The sequence below is a fragment of the Carex rostrata genome, chromosome 22 (genome assembly GCF_964058835.1).
Source record: "Carex rostrata chromosome 22, lpCarRost1.2, whole genome shotgun sequence".
NCBI lineage: Eukaryota > Viridiplantae > Streptophyta > Magnoliopsida > Poales > Cyperaceae > Carex > Carex rostrata.
In genome coordinates this window covers 2,507,383-2,524,279 of record NC_135939.1, presented here as the reverse complement: position 1 = coordinate 2,524,279, position 16,897 = coordinate 2,507,383, and the positions used below count along the sequence as shown (strand labels likewise).

Sequence of the window (16,897 nt, the reverse complement as noted above, 5' to 3'; positions counted from 1 at the left end):
AATCCGGATTCTGATCGGACGGTCCGGAGGTAAAATCAAACGGTGCGTTAATGCAGAGGTTTTGGACTCGCCCTGGTTATGACGACAAAAAGTTAATTTAAACAGGAGCACTACACGAAAGCTAAACCATGCTTCTACGCTGGGACAAACTTTTACAAAGTTTAGACCAGAATAGCAGGAACAGGGAAATAAATCTGCTACGATCCTAAGGGATTGTAGGGTCCCTACAATTAAAAATCCAACCTTTCAATTTTTTAGTTGTACGAATCTCTATAGAAGTTATTTTTTATACACGAATCTCAAAACAAATGAAAGGTTAGATTTGGAATTGTAGGGACCCTACAATACCGTAGCAGATTTATTCCTCAGGAACAGCCATATCATCGTGGGCCCCACTTCATGGCCATCCGGTCGGACATCTGTTACCTCAAAATACCCGAATCTATGTTGCGAAGCTTTTAAACTGATAAATGGGGCCCTTACTGGATCAAATATAGAACAGAGGATCCCTACACAAAAAGTTACATGATTTATGTATATAGGAAACCAACATTGATTCTGTTCAACTGTAAAGCGTTTCATGCCGTCAATCCTCACGGATTTGTGCTAACACCGCGATCATCTCTACTTCCAAAATCATAGCCTGGCCCACTTTCAGAATCATAGTTTCTGATCTTAAATAAACGCAACAGGTTCATTTAAAATGTCCCCGGGATTTTGTTTCTGATCCTATATGAATGCTGGTCTCTTTCCGCGTGCTTCTAGAGAGGAAAAAAACCAAGGCGGAGAGAGAGGAAGGGAGGGGGACGAATTCTATTTCTTTTCGAGGTAATCCGATTTATTTTCGTTTTCTTAATTTCTTCGCTGTTTTGTTTATTTTAGGTTTGATTTTTCTTGTCAGCTCAGAATATATTGTCGATCCATTAATTGAAAATATATTCGAATTTAGCTTATAAATCTTAGGTGAGAATTTTTGGTAATCCTAGGGTTCCTTCTGTTGTCTTCGCTATCCGTACGATTCGGCATTTTTTTCTTTTGTTTTAAGGGAATAATATCTCCGATTTAGCATGTCTCTCTTTCGATCTTTAAATTAAATTGGGATTAAGCTACCTATAGATCAGATAATTCTTTTCCTTTTTCGTCCTGCCAATGTGGAATTTGTCGGTTATTTTTTATAAGTAAACAAGAACACGGTTATTAAGGTATGCTTGTGCATTTTTTCAATTGAAACCCTGTGATGGTCTATCTTGGTTTTAATTTTTCCAATTGAGATCACGCATTATTATTTGTCCTTTGGTATTAGGGGCTCACTCAATAAAATTCAAAATAAAACCAAATTGCAACTCTAATTACTCCTTTACCAAATTAATTATTGAAGCCTTTAACTGCTGTTCTAATTTAAACATAAATTGATTTTCTTTTGTTGTCTTTCAGGAATTGGGATTATCAGTCTGAACTGATAATCTCAACTTCCTTCACAGAACTTGGCCAACCAATTTCTGTAAAACAATTTCCAGCTTAATGTAATTTTGGTAGACCCTTGAAAAAAAATGGGAGATCATCTGGTTATAAATGTCGAGAAAATGGGAGTTGCTCCTTCTTCCTTTCTGGGGCCCAGTGAACATAGAGGAGAGAGGGAATTAGCAATTAATGAGGAAGAACAACCTCTTGTTAGTATGGCTGAGTGCCGCATTTGCCAAGATGAGGATCTAATCCAGAATCTAGATAACCCTTGCACATGCAGTGGTAGCCTCAAGGTTTGTTTTTCTAATTTTTTCTTAATTATTATTGAATTAATGTTCTTGTGTTAGTCAAAAAATTATTTTACCCTGAATGGGGTTACAAAATTAGCTTTTCCAGATGCTATTAATTTAAACAAGTTTGGTATTATGTACATTTGTTTAAGAGTTGATAATGATGGACCAGCAACTTAAGGTTTCACTTAATGTGAAAGAGATAATGATTCAAAGTTAGAAATCATGTAAACATTAACACATAAATTGTCACCTAACATACACATAAACTGCTACCTAACAAAGCACCAGTAAGTTTTGGCCCAAGACCCAGGCTTTTTTTTCCCCTTTTAGCTAGGCTTTTCTATTGTGCTTGATGTAACTGGGAAGTTAATATTTTTGTATTCCTTACTCCATGTCTGATCTAAAGTTGAACATTATTGTATGTTACAGTATGCCCATAGGGCTTGTGTGCAGCGATGGTGCAATGAAAAAGGCAACATAACATGTGAAATTTGCCATCAGGTGAGGTGCCTCATTTGTATTTCTACAATATGTCAACCCAAAAGCTTGCATATGAATGTTGCTTTTCTGTAATTACAGTCATACAGAAATGGGTACACTGCACCTCCTAGAATTATTCCAGATGAAACCACCATCGACATAAGGCAAATTCTCTTTCTAGTTTCATTTTAATCACTTTTATCTGCCTCCTTCCCTCCTTCCTAATTTGTACATATCTTATTTTAAAAAAATGCATGTTGACCTTTGTTTGTACAGTGGCACATGGACCATAACAGGCACACCATTCGATCTACATGACCCTAGGATTCTTGCAGTGGCCACATCACAAAACCAGTTACTTGGATCTGATTATGAGGATTATGCTGCCAACAGTGGTACCACTTCCTTCTTTCGTACTGCTGCTCTGATAGTAAGCTCTTTTACCTTGAAGTAATAGTGGTTGCATTTATCTTGAAGCTGTTTCTAATTGGCCCACATATATATTTTTTAATTTGTTATGTCCCTGAATTCTCCCTTTGTATGCAGATGCCAAATAGAGAACACATCTCTTTTTGATGTGCAAAATCATTAATCAATATAAGTTTCTGTAAGGGTACGGATCCATTGACCATGGTTGTAATTGACAATCTTGATAATATTTTCCAAATCGAGCCAAAAAATTGTAAATAATTAATAGAAAGAAGTTATGAACATGTTGTTGATGATATAAATTAGTTGTGCATCAAATTTCGTGTAATTTGAGTGTCATTTGGCGCACATTAAAAGTTTCCACAAATTCCATCAATTTTTAGGTGTATGACATAAATATAGTATAGATCACATTCCAAATGTCAGATTTCAAACCTAGAAGCTATTTTTATATTGTTAAGATTGTCAAGTTAATCCATTTTTAATTGATCCCAATATTTTATATAATATAAATAACTTACCGCAAATATTTGGTGCGGAACCCAAATATTTGTTATATTCCACTTGTATCATTGTTTGTAACCTGTTATGGGAAAAAAAAATCAACTCATGAATTTAAAAATTGCCAAAAAAAAAAAAATGAAACAGTTTATGGGACTACTTCTGTTGAAACCTGCCTTGTTCATAAATGATGAAGATGATGATGGCTCTGCAATATTCTCTGTAAGCAAAATTGCAGCATTCATGCTATATCAAATTATATTTCTTCTTATTTTTCACTGGTTGGTGATTTTTGTACAACTGACAACGTCTTGGGTAAATTGAACAGCTATTTGTACTGAGGACTTTGGGTTTTCTGCTTCCCTTTTACATTATGGCATGGGCAATTAGCATCATTCAGCACAGAAGGCAAACTCAGGTTAGCAAAGCACACCCAGCTATCCCTCTGTATCTCTTTGACAAAGAGTGATGTACATGGTTTTGATCTATTTTATTCTTCAATTTGAATCTGAGCAATAAATTTAGATAATTTGCTGAATATTGCAATCCATATCCTGTAAAACTTGCAATGTTGCACAAAAATTACTGACTACAAGAGCTAACTTTCTTAATTACAACAAAAACAACCAAGCCTTTAGTCCCAACCAAGCTAACTTTCGTAATTATTCCAAAATTAATCCTCTTTACAAGTATCCCCTTTTCTTCACGCTAGTAGCACATTTTAATATAAAGATCATATTGAGTGGTTCGGATCGACTCTTTAAACTTTGAAAATAGAGATAACGATGCTGGGGCATGATGGCGCACAAAACCAATGGGGCATTTTCACCTACTCATTGTAAAAATATATTTATGTTTGTTTTTATGGGTAAGATCGTCTTTTAAGAAAAAATTAACTCAAATTTTTGAACAACCTATAAGTATTAAACCATGAATTTTTAAATTAATGTCTCTTGACGGGCTAGTTATATTAGGGTTATTGATAATGTTTTGCTAGTTATATTCTATATGTTTTACAGCGGTATGTGATAATGTACAGTTTTGCAGGAGTACACATGAAATCCTGTCTGGGAAAAAAATATTATATCTCTGGGGTTTACAGCAGAGCCCCCACTTAATTCTCATTTTTTCAATCTTCCAAATTTCATAATTTAACAACAATATGTTTGGCATTGTTTCTGCATCAGTTGTGTTAATTATGGAGATCCATGGATCCATGGACAAATCTTTAGCAAATGCTGGTTATGATTTTTTATTGCTTACACACGTAACATGGACACCCTTTAGATTTTTTACTTTTTTTGTCCATAAAGTTTGTTTTTCCTAAAATGTGTTTGTCATTTGCATTGTTTCACTTGACAGGAAGCAGCAGCAGCCCTAGCAGCTACAGAAATGGCATTTATACTGCAGTCAGGTCAAGGAAGTGGTTTGCATTTTACAATTGCACCTGACTCTCCCACCACTCCTCAGGGTGAACCTTAACTCCATTAAGTGCCGTAACCAATGGTTACAGCTCGAAATAAATTGTTAAGCAGAGCCTGAGACCGTACTGCACTTGTTGTAATCTCACTAGGCTGAGTGCAAAGATTCATGAATTCCCCTTCCATCTTTTTGTCTTCTATCTTTTGTTTGTTAACAATCTTTTGGCTGATTTGTTGTACATAGCTGGACCCTTGAAGAGATTATATATGAACATGGAATATTGTCCCTAATAAGAGTTGTTGGTTTTCTTATGTGGGGGGCCCATGTTTGCATTCAAGTTTATATGCTCCAATACTTTAGGCTCAACCATCATTTGCGTGGGTCGAAATTAGAATGATTGAACTTGCAATTCAACAGAGACATATTCATCCAATTTCTAAAACAACAATGGTTAATTTTCTAAAACAACAGGCATAATCAAAAGTTCCTGCTTTTAGCGAACTCCGATAAAATTGACGAACTTAACAAACATTAAACGTCTTTTTTTTTTTTTTTGTGAGGGAATTGGCAGAAGCTGCAGCAAACATTCAACGGTAACAACCGGAATCACCAAGTGACATAGCTTATTTTATGCACAATTGATCATTTTCTTTTATAGTATACAGAAATGTTATCAGCTATAATGTCTAAACAAGACAAATATGCCCCCCACATTCTGGGTTCTCACTAGATTTAGAAACTTAATAATGAAAATGCTTCAAGTACATCCTTAATCTTTCTGCACGATACAACGCTCCCGTGCAAAATTGAGAGCAAAATATATTTTTACAATTTTAATAGACAGTAAAATCAGTAATAATCATGAGAGCAGTCAGCATCATCTCCTTCACGGCCTTCAACAAAACCAGCACTACTACCGTAATCATCATCTTTTCTCCCACGTCCCATTAAATGCTTAAGCTGCCGGTTATCGTCAGGCTGCACTCGTCCAGTTATCTCTAGGCACAAGCCACTACTAAGCTTCTTGTTCTCTTTTCCTTTAGCTGGTTTCTTCACAGGCCCAGGGTTGATAAACACAGGCTGTACTTTCACTGTCGGATTTGGTTGTATGCGGTTGATATCTCTTTCTTCTGGACCCGGTGGCCTTAAAATGCTGAAATCTGATTCTAGTTCTGAAGCTTCCTCCTTGTTTACAACCACCTGCCAAGAAAATGGAAAAATAACTCTCCACATGTTAAGAGCCAAACACTTGCTGTGCCTAAGTCTCCAATTTCAATTTCAGATGTATTTCTTTCATTAAATTCATAGGGAAGGATGTGAGTAAACTAACCTTGCGACCAACCAAATCAAACGTGACAATCACATTTTTTCTCTTTGCTTCAGCTGCTTCTTCTAATTCCTTCTGTTTTTTCTTCATTGCTTCTTTCTCCTAATTAACAAATAGCGAATTTTTTTGAAGAAATGCAAGCATTCACTTTGCACAACAAATTTCAGCTGTAAGTCTTAAAAAGATTCAGATTGTGTACCTCAGTTGATAACCAGCTATTTCCTTCTATCTCATAATAATCACTCTGATCATCTATGACTTTGGTTCTAGCAGCTGAGTTTTTATCATAATCTACTAGTCTCTTAGCATAATCTTCAGCTGCTACTTCCTCTTTAGAAAGAGGAGCATCAAAGTCAGTTAGACCAGCATAAGTGCTGCCTTCTTTCAATACAAGAGCACCACAAAAGCTACAAGGCCCTTCCCCTTCTTGTTCACACACAATCTTGCCACATGACAAGCAGTTACTCACCAGAGCATGCCTGCAAAAGGTAATTAGGCAAAGTATTTTTGGAAAATTTCAAGTGTACTCCTACAAAAAATCAAAATATTATATAATTCTAAAAAGAAGATAAATATCTCCTTTTACCCTTTTAATGCCCAATTCATGTTATCTTTACCAAACTTCTAATTTCAGAAAAAGAAAAAAAACCGAAATTTGTTGTGTTCTCCTTCCAAATTTACATTAAGGCAAACAGTGAAGTAGTGGAAGACACAGCATCTTCTCAAAAAACAAGTTCCATGTTTCTAGGCTATCGAATGATATTTCCTGTTTCGGAGGGCCATGTGTGATATTTTTCTGCATGTTGAAGTCTATGTAACATGGACCCTTCTAGAGGCGTGCAATGCCAGTGTCTGACACAACACTAACACTCATTTCTCAATAGAAATTAAATGAAAATGATATGTTGTATCATGTCATGTCATGTCGTGCTGGACTCTCATGTCCGTGTTCATGCTACACAGGTTAAAGTTCATACAGCATAGTCTCTTCTGTGTGTGTATGGGAAACAGATACATATTCATACAACTACTGTAACGTATCTATAACAGACTATGATCATACCTTCGGGCCTGACAGGCACAAGGCTTCCCTTGCTTGAATACAACAGAACCCTTTGCAGCTTCAGCAAGGGATATAGTTTTTCCTCCTTTTTTCTTTTTAACATTACTTGACCTTGCTCTGACCTCTGGTTGGCTCTTAGGATGTTGTGTGACAGGGGGTGCTGCAGCCTCTTGTGGTGCCATAGAGGATTTCTTACTGGAACTGAATCCACTTGAAGATAGTTTAGTGTGAATTGGTGGGTTATAGATTTGTGGATGTGGGTTTCGGATCACAGCTGAAGGATCCAAATGGCCTCTTTTTTGTAGGTATCCTTGGATCACATCATGACCTGCCTCTTCACCGATTATATTCTGCTTAAATGAAATAATCAGTTATTTTCTTCCACCAAGGAGCATATTTACAGAGGAAAAATAGGAAGAATTTTATCAATGAACTCGGAAACAAAAGATCAATGTACCAACTGCTACTGGCACATGCAGATGAACCAGTACAGTGCCTATTTTTGATACAAAAACTACATTAGCAGAGCACTGAACCGTAACTGATACCAAAAAACACTTAGAAAGTAAACAAAAATCAAAACAAAAAATGAATAAGTAGAAGAGAAAGGACTTAAACCAGAAGCAATTACGGATAATGGTACTACGCCAGTACAGAAACTGACCACCACAATACCAAAATCTAGAGCACAAATACAGAAATGTTAAGCAGACTAACTCATCAGCAGTTCCTCGAAATAATATCGGAGTATTGTAAAAATGCAATGATTCCACAATACTCCTCTCATCTATCTAATCTCAACGAAGAACGAAAAGATATATCACTAGTTGTAACAGATCGTAGAACGGTAGAAGTATTAGCAAACCTTGATATAATCAGCGGCGTCTAAAGGAGGAGCGAGCTCGCAAAAAGAGACGAGACCAGAGATGAGGTCGCCGTCCAATTGAAGCCCGCTCTCGATTTTCCCGCTCAGTTCGTGCAGCGCGGCCTCCAGCCATTGCCCCGACGCCATCTCTCACCCCTTCCCGACCCCTTCTCTCTCGGTAAGACCAGCAAAAATAGGATTTAAGTGGAGTCCCAATCACTGAAGTAACTCAAAATTAGTTATTATATACTGACCGTCCAATGAGATTTAGGCCTCTCTAATATTCGTGTCAAAACAGATCTGACGGTTCAGATCTATGCACAAAATTTGAGTTACTTTAGTTGATAAGTCCAGAAATTTCTGACTTGGGCCTTTCTCTAGTAGGCTAACGGAAAGAAAAATAGACTGGGCTTGGTTAGGCTTTATTGGGCTAAACTAATAGAAACCTAATTTTTTGAGGCTGTAAAGTTGGCCTGTTAGCAAGATATTTGTAGGAAGAAAATTTTCTTTAAAGAAAATATAATAGAAATACCATCCGAGAAAGTAAAAAGTTTGGAAACAGAAAATGAAAAAAAAAAAAAACACTATTTTGAAAGTTCGGCCAGTATGGATATTTTTATAATTACGTTGAATTCAAATCCGACGAATGAAATCGCATATTATAAGTAGGATATCAGAATAAGTAAATATTTAAGGCAACAAATGTAAACTTCCTATTTATTACTTTAAATTTCCAAGATTAGAACATAACTTCGAACAACCGGATCCGAATTTAGATTGGGGAACAATCTAAATTTTTTTTTTGTTGGCACTTAAAAGAAAAACAGAAATCCAAAGTTAAGAGTTTTACTTAGCAAAAAATTCATAACTTCAATAATTATGCAGACTAAGACTGGGCACTTTAAAAAAGAGACATAATAGATCTACGCACCTCTCAAAAAATCTGCGAATTTAGAGCAATTCTAATTCAGCAATTGAAATTAATTGCTAAATAGTAGCTATAAAAAATTTAAAAATTCATCTGCTGCATTGGTACAATTAAATTAAATTATTTTCTATGTCAACAACAGTACACCTTTCTTTTTTATTTGAGAGAACACTAAGAAATTTTTTGAATCAATCAATTAGACCGTGTGTCATTAAACAAATATTTGTTTCAATTTAAAAACTGTTGTACATCTTAGCAATTATATTAACAATTGACACATTATATTAACAATCCTAAAACAATTACCATACCTCTATTTTTTTATTTGACAAAAAAAAAATCAGAGAAAAAAAAAATAGATACGCATACTGAACAGATATACAGACTAGATCTACGTACCGGTTAATTATTTATTTACTTTTTCAAAAGCACGACTAACTCTGAAATTCTACTTTTTTAATGCTAATAAAAAAGAGTTCGGCAATTATCTTCTCTCAATTTTATAGACCAAAAAAAGAAATTTCCTCTTTCATTTGGATAAAAATCATCTCTCCTCTCCAGTTATATTGTAGCACCAACAACCAACAATGGCTTCTTACCTCTTGCTCCTCGGAGCAACTCCCTGTCCCCGTGCACTACTTTCCCCTCTAGCAAGAACCAACAAATGTGCTTCGCTCTCCAATCGTTCGTTGATTTACCCGCCTTTTTCTTTACTAAATGGACAGAAAGATAATCTCTTCCTCCCTTTGCGATTCCAATTTGAGCGGAGGAGGAAGAACTCCTTCACTTGCTCTTATAATGGCAAGGAGAAGCTTGAACCTGTTTCTTCGGAGAAGGTACTTTGTATAAAATATTGCTGGCTCACAGCTTTTTATTCTGTATTATAAAAATGGTTGTCTAGTTATACTTGGATATCCATTAACCAAGAGGTAATTGAACCAAACACCCATTGGAATATGGCATTGGCATAATATGGAGATGGACTTAAGCCATTCCTATTCCATATGAAATAAAATGTTGGTAATTGTTTTCTGTGCAATAATGTCCTTTTATTACTTTTTTGGCATGCTCAAGCCATTTAGCGACTTCAAAAATATTGTCTGTCTTAATCTAATTTCTATTTGACCCCTTGTTTTGTTTATGAAAAGTCGAAAACCATACTCTGGTAACTTATTTACAAGAAGATGGCTACAGTAAATAATGATTTGTGGAAATATAAAGGAAGAACATATTTTTTTAAGGAGTAAAGAAGTAATTTCTAAGGCAACAATTCTGTTGGGTTGTTTCTTCTCTATTCTAAAGTGAGAACATCTTTGCAAATACCAAAAATTATGCAAGTTTCATTATATTGCACAGAGTTCAAAGGAGGAATGGCCTATTTTTCAACGATGGGACGTGCCTTGGGGCTGGCAGACTAGTTCTCTTGTAATGATTGCATGTGCCATAAGGTATGGTTCATAATTAAGAAAAAGTTATTTCAGTAATAAAAAACAAACCTCAATTGCATTTTTGCTTATATGCTTCTCTTTTTGTTGCTGATATTCTGATACAAGACCAAATGTACATTTTCTGTGTACTAGTCATGTGTAACATTAATAGAAAATGACTAAATCTATGCATGGACACCTACATAACATCCAAAGGTCACATAAATGTACTGCTGATTAGTAAGAAATATGTATGTCTCAATAGTACATGGGAAGTATGGTGTCTAACCCATCCTCGCCTAATTTTATTCAGATACTTATGCATCCAAATAGCTTCATTATATTCCTTCTTCAGGAAGGGACATGGCTTAGATATATATTACAATAAGTGAGGTGGTATAGATGACGTGTTTCATGTTTGTGGGTTATTTGTGCCGTGTCTTATTGGGAAGTATATGTTTGTCATTCTGCATGCTTATCATTTGTCAATGTATTCTTGAATTTTTTATATTACTAAAAACTAAGAAAATATATGCTAGAGGTATAAATGTATAATGGTTTAGCCTAAACTAATAAAAATTACCCAGAAACAAAAAGGAAGAAAAGATAATAATTTGTACATTCGGTGTGTGGCAGTGAATCTAACAAGTGATGAGTGCAGCTTGTTTCATATTTCATTCCTTAATTTCTTGGAAACTTGTAAAAACTGGTACTGTACTAAATAGTCTTTAGACAGTTTTTTTCTGACTGGGTTGGTAGAGCAATCTCTCTTGCCCTATTTTGGGTTCCAAGGTGCTGAAGCAACACTGGATGAGAAGGCTGTAGTGCTTCTTTTTGGCCAATTGTATGTAATAAGTAAATCCTTGTACTTTTAATCTCATTACATTGTTACTTGCGGTATTTTGAATTTATGATGTTTATTTATTTGTAAATATATATATTTTTTTAAATCTTGAACAGAAGCGTGACCGCAGTTGTGCTAGGCGTTATATATGGCATTACTAACACCTTTAGACCTTTTTCCGATGATATATTTCTCTATGGTAAGAACCTTTTCTCCTTTTATCTTTTAAATTATATAATGATTTCATTGACAAGAATTTTAGGATGTTGAAGAGGAAATTTCAGTAAATAATTTTCATTGATCAATTGAGTACACTGGCTATGCTTATTACAAGATCTCTTACCATTTGCGTTGTAAATCTACAGGTTTGATACCCTAGAATATCACACAATCTCAATACTCTAAAAATACCATAGTATTAAAAACTGGAAGATTGTACTAATCTTGACAGTTGACATGCATGACAACAAATCCTGGAGCTTTTTGTAAAGTACACTAAGGCCGCACAACTTTTTCTGATAACACCCAGAACATCTGATATTTGCAATTGGGACCCATACTGTTTTGAGGTATGGGCAATACAGCACAACTTTGACATGTACCATTTTTTCAAGGTGCAACTCAAGGGGTGTTTTTAATAAATGGCAAGCTTCTAAATAGCGTTTATAGCGGTGTAGCGGGGAGACAAAAAAAAAAAGCTTTAGCGAATAGCGGAGCTATAGCGAAAGCTATTATAAATAGCGTTTTTTTATTTCAAAAATTATATTTTATATTTCTATTAATAGTAAAAAGAGTGATGCTTCTATGGACATAAGGGCCTATTTGTAAAATGAATATATTTTTATTTTCAAAGTTCAAACAGCCGATCCGAACCGTTCATCTTCTTCTCCATATTAATATATCTTTCGAGACCAAATTTTACATTTTTCTGAATTTATTTACTATTTATTAAGATGGGTATAAAAAATATCAAATTCAGACCATTGAATTTTGTACCCATCTTAATAAATAGTAAAAAAAATCAGAAAAATGTAAAATTTGGTCTCCAAGCACATATTAATATGGAGAACAAGATGAACGGTTCGGATCGACTGTTTGAACTTTAAAAATAAAAATATGTTCATTTTACAAATAGGTCCTTATGTCCATAGAAGGCTTTGCCTAGTAAAAATGTCTCATCAAGAAAAAAAATATCAAATTAATTAAGAAGTTCTAATATTATTCATATTAAACCAATACAAAGTTCAAATTGTCATTCAAAATATCCCTAATTCAAAAACTATCGATATATTTTATATTCAAAATATACCACTACCATATATTAATGCATGATACAAAATTTAATTGATATAGCGGTATAGCCTGCACATGTTCCATTGTATTGATATAGCTTAATAAAGTAAAAAAAAAACCAATCTAGATATTAAGGCCCATTAAAATTGCAAAATCATGTTTTCAGAAGAAAAAAAATTGCAAAATCATAACCCATGTAGCATAGCGGACCGCTATTGCCGCTACGCGCTATAGCGGACCGCTATTACCGCTATAGCGGTCGTAGCTTGAGTAGCGCAGTTTTAGCCCGTAGCTTAGCTTTCTGGGTCCAAAACCGCTATAGCTAGCTATTTAGAAGCTTGATAAATGGACAAGTTCATGGGGGTATTCTAGCATTCCCTTCAAACATTGTCAAATTTTACCCTGGCTTCATACAAACCTTCTTTTCATAAATACAGATTGAGTAAAAATAATAACAGGAGATTTATATGTCAGTCTTGTTCTTTACTGCAAAGTTTGAAAGTGAGTTGGTTGAGTAAAGATGAAATGTCTGTTCAAATTTTGTGAACTTCATTTGTAATAACAATTTTGTGGTGTTTGCTGACACCACAAAAAATTGCTGGGTTTCTGTTGCAAAATCTGATAAACATTGGGTACTCTTGCAATATAGTAATATGTTGGGTGCCCTTTGCAATGGAGCCTAACTAAATAGTATATTTCTTTTTTCTAAATTTCAGATGTGAGGGAACCTTTGAAACTACAAAATGGTTGGCTTTTGTGGGCTGGTATTTGGCTCATAGGTGCACTTATTGCCATTGCTTTAGTTGGAGTTGGTACAAATTTGATAAATGGTGAACCTCCACAAAGAGAGGTGTGAATTATATTTGAGCAGCGTCATTTATGCCCACAATTGGCAACATATCTTGTCTATTCTTCCGAACTAGAGATATCTCATTCACCCTTTTGAAACATTGAATACATCATATGTGCCCCTTATTTGTTACATTTCCTATTTAGACCAAATACCCCCTTTTGAAACAAAGAGAGAATATAAGAAGTATATAGATATTTTCATATGTTCTGAGGGTATGTGTATTGTAACTCTTTCTTGGTGGTAATTATAATATTTATTTATGTGCCCATTTTTATTTATTTCCTTTTGTTGTGCTTATATTTTTGAATTTGCAGACTGATGCACTGAGTCGTTTATTACCATTAATTGGTTCTTCAAGTACAAGGTAACGGTGGATTAAATTATTCTATAAAATGATCTTGCTAGTTTCATTTTTATTGAAAAATAACTTCTTAAATGTTGTTGCATCTGTGGCAGTACTACTTCTTTGGTCGTTATCACTGGAGTTCTGGCCCCACTTCTTGAAGAGACTATATTTCGAGGTTTTCTCATGGTTTCCCTTACAAAATGGTAACTTTAATTCTGTTCTTTAACATGCATGTACATTTATAAATATCAGGAACAGCAGTACGGAATTACATGGTAATATCACTTCCAGTTTGAGTAATTACTAAGTCCTTTTAGGTAGGCATTAGATATTAGAATGAAGCATTCATTCTTGCTAAATGTGGTTTTCGCTTAGAACCAGCATAGTTTGGATATATGAAGTGTGTATCCAAAAACTTATTCTGCGATTTAAAATTTGAAATAATTCTCATACTTAAGAACCTATCAATTGGTTTATTTTTATTTTTTCAATATCATATGCAGGGTCCCAACTCCGGTTGCAGTGGCGATAAGCGCAGCAACATTTGCTCTTGCCCATTTTACCCCTAGTGAATTCCCCCAGCTATTTGTTCTAGGTATAGATGCTTTTAACCTTCTCCTTCTTTGATTAGATGAGAATGTGTTACCTAGTGTACCTGTTTTAGTTTAGCACTTTTTACTCTAATAAGATTTGCATTAATGCCTCCATATCCGTAAATCAAGGCAACAGTTTTGTTTTAATACCATCAGCTTTTGCTTTAACATTCATATTCTTTGAATTAAGAAAAATGAAAATGCAAAAGTAACCTAAATCAAGGCAACAGTTTATATTGCTGATAGTATCTTAATAATGTTGGGTTTATCTTGTTCTTTTTGTCAGTTGCTTTAAGAACATTGAATTAAGGAGCTTTTTGGTTTATTTGGAAGTACTTATTAATTGAATGCATAATTCTATGAGAGTTACATTTCTTTTATCTATAGTTAATTTGTAGCACTGACATTGTTAAAGATTATATGTAGGGTCATTTCTTAAATTCCTTCAGTGATTAAGTATTTCTTGGCAACATACTAATAAGTCGATTATATTTTTCTTGTACCGGTTCTCTAATGTCTTTTTTTTTTCTCTGAAATATATGATTTAATTTTGAAAAATAATGTAGCTATTTAGTAGGGAGCTTCTATTCAAATTGACCAAGGATCAAGTATTGGACGTAAATTGTCCAGAAATTCGGGGAAATGAATAAAATATTATAGCTTAATTTGAATAAAATATTCCTTTTGTTTTGAATCAAAATAGGAGCTGCTCTCGGTTTATCATATGCTCAAACACGTAATCTCCTCACGCCAATTACTATTCATGCATGTTGGAATTCGGGGGTTATATTATTGCTTACATTTCTTCAGGTTATGTTCTTGTATTAATAGTTTTATGTTGCTTGTCCATTTTAGTAACTGCTTGATAATTCTAAATGAGAATTTGTTTTTGCGGTTTTCAGCTTCAAGGATACGATATAAAGGAGCTATTGCAAGCAACTTAGATCCATTCTAGTGCTGTAGTTCTTCCGTGCTGGTAATATTTTTTGCCACAGTAAAAAGCATAATTGTGGATAGAAAAACAGATAGGAGGCCGTTTCTATTATGTTTTTTATTTTTCCATTCATCTTTGTTCTGTGAAGCATGCAGTTACGCACATGTCTTTTACTTTTGACATTATGAATTATTTTAACTTTTTAAATTTTGGTAATTAAACATTTTCCCATTAACTTTAACATTTGATATATTAGTCATAAAAATCTCAAGAGTCTTTGATTGTTTCCTGTAATAGAAATAATCTTAGTAAAATTGACTAATCTTTGATTAAAAGTATAAAAGACAAGTTTGCCCTTCTGATTTCTGTTTTTTCCCATTACACCAGTATCTAGTACAGAGAAGCACTTGTTGACAATGAATTCAGTTTTGTTTCAGGGTACATTTTTTTTACAGCTAATGGAAATTATTTTTGAGGTTTAGAGAGGAAATAACGGAAGGAGCAGGTTTGTTTAATTATATGTTTACGAAGTTTTAAATTCATTTTAACTAATATCAACTATTTTCAAAGAAATATTAAGAGAGGTGGTAACTATCTTGCAAGTAATTTTACCTTTTCTTTAAATTTTGAAGTGCACTTTTTGATGTGAAGAATTCGCATTTTTTTATTGAGCGATAAAAACGATAAGCCTTGTATTGACTGATTTTTTTTCTTGACGAGCGAAATTATTACTCAAATATTAAAGGCCATGTATTTTGTGAACAAATATTCAATAACTAAGAATTTAACAGTATACGTCCAATTTTGCGTTAATTTTTATTTTTGGTAAAAAACGTTGGATTAAAGCGAAGGAGAATTGGTAATTTATTCATAAGCGTATAGGGATCTAGGGAGATCTAGTTGTAATTTTAAGTTTGTAGCAGTGTAAATTGTTTGCCTGATTCTAGCCGTCCGATGATAATCTAATGGTTCTGTAAGTTGCTATCATTTCATAACTGCGGATAGTCCATATCTTTTTATTTCCTCGGAGTACTATTTACTTTGTTGGTATGAAAACAAAAAAAACCTCCTCACCAACCCAACACCGCCGGATCAAAAAAAATAACAAATTAGATTCAAACTCATTACTAATCGAAATAAAAACAAAATTCTCTAACTTCTAATTTTTAGTATTCTGATTTCTAATTTTTAATACTCTATATTCTAATTTTAATTACTAATTATAATTTATAAAATTATCATAATTTTAACTTTAAATTTAATATTAATTTCAAATTAAAATTTTAGAAGAGAGCAGATAAAATACCAAAAAAGACAAAGTTAATCCAAATCTATATTTTTGTATAAAATTTCAAAATTCAAAAGAAGAGGGGAGGCAGTTGCCCCCAGCCCTAGTTGGGTCGGTCTTTTCTCTTTTTTTTTTTTTTTTTTTTAAACTTGACAGTGTCTGTTTAGTAGGGGTGGTAACGAGCTGGCTTGTTACGAGTTGGACCCAGCTTGAACTGGTCACTAGCTAACTTGTCTTAGTCACGAACGAGCTGACTTGAGATCTGAACTGAAATCAAAGCTTGAAATCGTCACGAGCTAGCTTGCGAGCTGGCGAGCTAGATTTTGCTGGATCTTGTTTTAAGAAGAAAATAGATTTTACAAATTTTTTGGATTGAGCTGGACTGAGCTGTTTTTACAAATTTTACAAATAAATTTTAAAAAGAATTATTAAGTTTCAATATACAACATAAAATGCACACAAAATCATATAAATTAACAAATTCATGTCTAACCGAACTAGCTCTCCAACTGGCGAGCGAGCTAGATCTCAACTTGAACTCATTAGT

At 34.0% G+C, this 16,897-nt stretch overlaps 3 protein-coding genes across 5 annotated transcripts; 2 read left to right on the top strand and 1 right to left on the bottom strand.

Annotated features, from left to right (window-relative positions):
* Nucleotides 1-702: 702 nt before the first annotated feature.
* Nucleotides 703-4,900, top strand: LOC144573774 (uncharacterized). Of its 3 annotated transcripts, none has more exons than XM_078323523.1 (8): nt 703-828; nt 1,435-1,757; nt 2,187-2,258; nt 2,337-2,401; nt 2,514-2,667; nt 3,315-3,389; nt 3,496-3,585; nt 4,207-4,900. In XM_078323523.1, the coding sequence occupies exons 2-8, from the start codon at nt 1,551-1,553 to the stop codon at nt 4,315-4,317; spliced, it is 774 nt and encodes a 257-aa protein (XP_078179649.1). In that variant the 5' UTR covers nt 703-828; nt 1,435-1,550; the 3' UTR covers nt 4,318-4,900. The 3 variants fall into 3 exon arrangements, with proteins under 3 accessions (XP_078179649.1, XP_078179647.1, XP_078179648.1); XM_078323521.1 differs by having other exon boundaries at nt 706-828; nt 4,530-4,900; XM_078323522.1 differs by lacking the exon at nt 703-828 and adding an exon at nt 853-963 and having other exon boundaries at nt 4,530-4,900.
* A 315-nt stretch (nt 4,901-5,215) lies between these two features.
* LOC144573773 (transcription regulator/ zinc ion binding protein) lies at nt 5,216-8,036 on the bottom strand. The gene is made up of 5 exons (XM_078323520.1): nt 7,845-8,036; nt 6,980-7,329; nt 6,116-6,395; nt 5,920-6,018; nt 5,216-5,789 (listed from the first exon to the last, which is right to left on the bottom strand). The coding sequence occupies exons 1-5, from the start codon at nt 7,989-7,991 to the stop codon at nt 5,439-5,441; spliced, it is 1,227 nt and encodes a 408-aa protein (XP_078179646.1). The 5' UTR covers nt 7,992-8,036; the 3' UTR covers nt 5,216-5,438.
* Nucleotides 8,037-9,286: 1,250 nt separating this feature from the next.
* On the top strand, nt 9,287-15,269 carry LOC144574236 (CAAX amino terminal protease family protein). Its single transcript, XM_078324142.1, has 10 exons — nt 9,287-9,608; nt 10,129-10,220; nt 10,936-11,043; nt 11,160-11,242; nt 13,053-13,186; nt 13,504-13,553; nt 13,646-13,738; nt 14,039-14,130; nt 14,832-14,938; nt 15,031-15,269. The coding sequence occupies exons 1-10, from the start codon at nt 9,360-9,362 to the stop codon at nt 15,070-15,072; spliced, it is 1,050 nt and encodes a 349-aa protein (XP_078180268.1). The 5' UTR covers nt 9,287-9,359; the 3' UTR covers nt 15,073-15,269.
* Nucleotides 15,270-16,897: the final 1,628 nt, after the last annotated feature.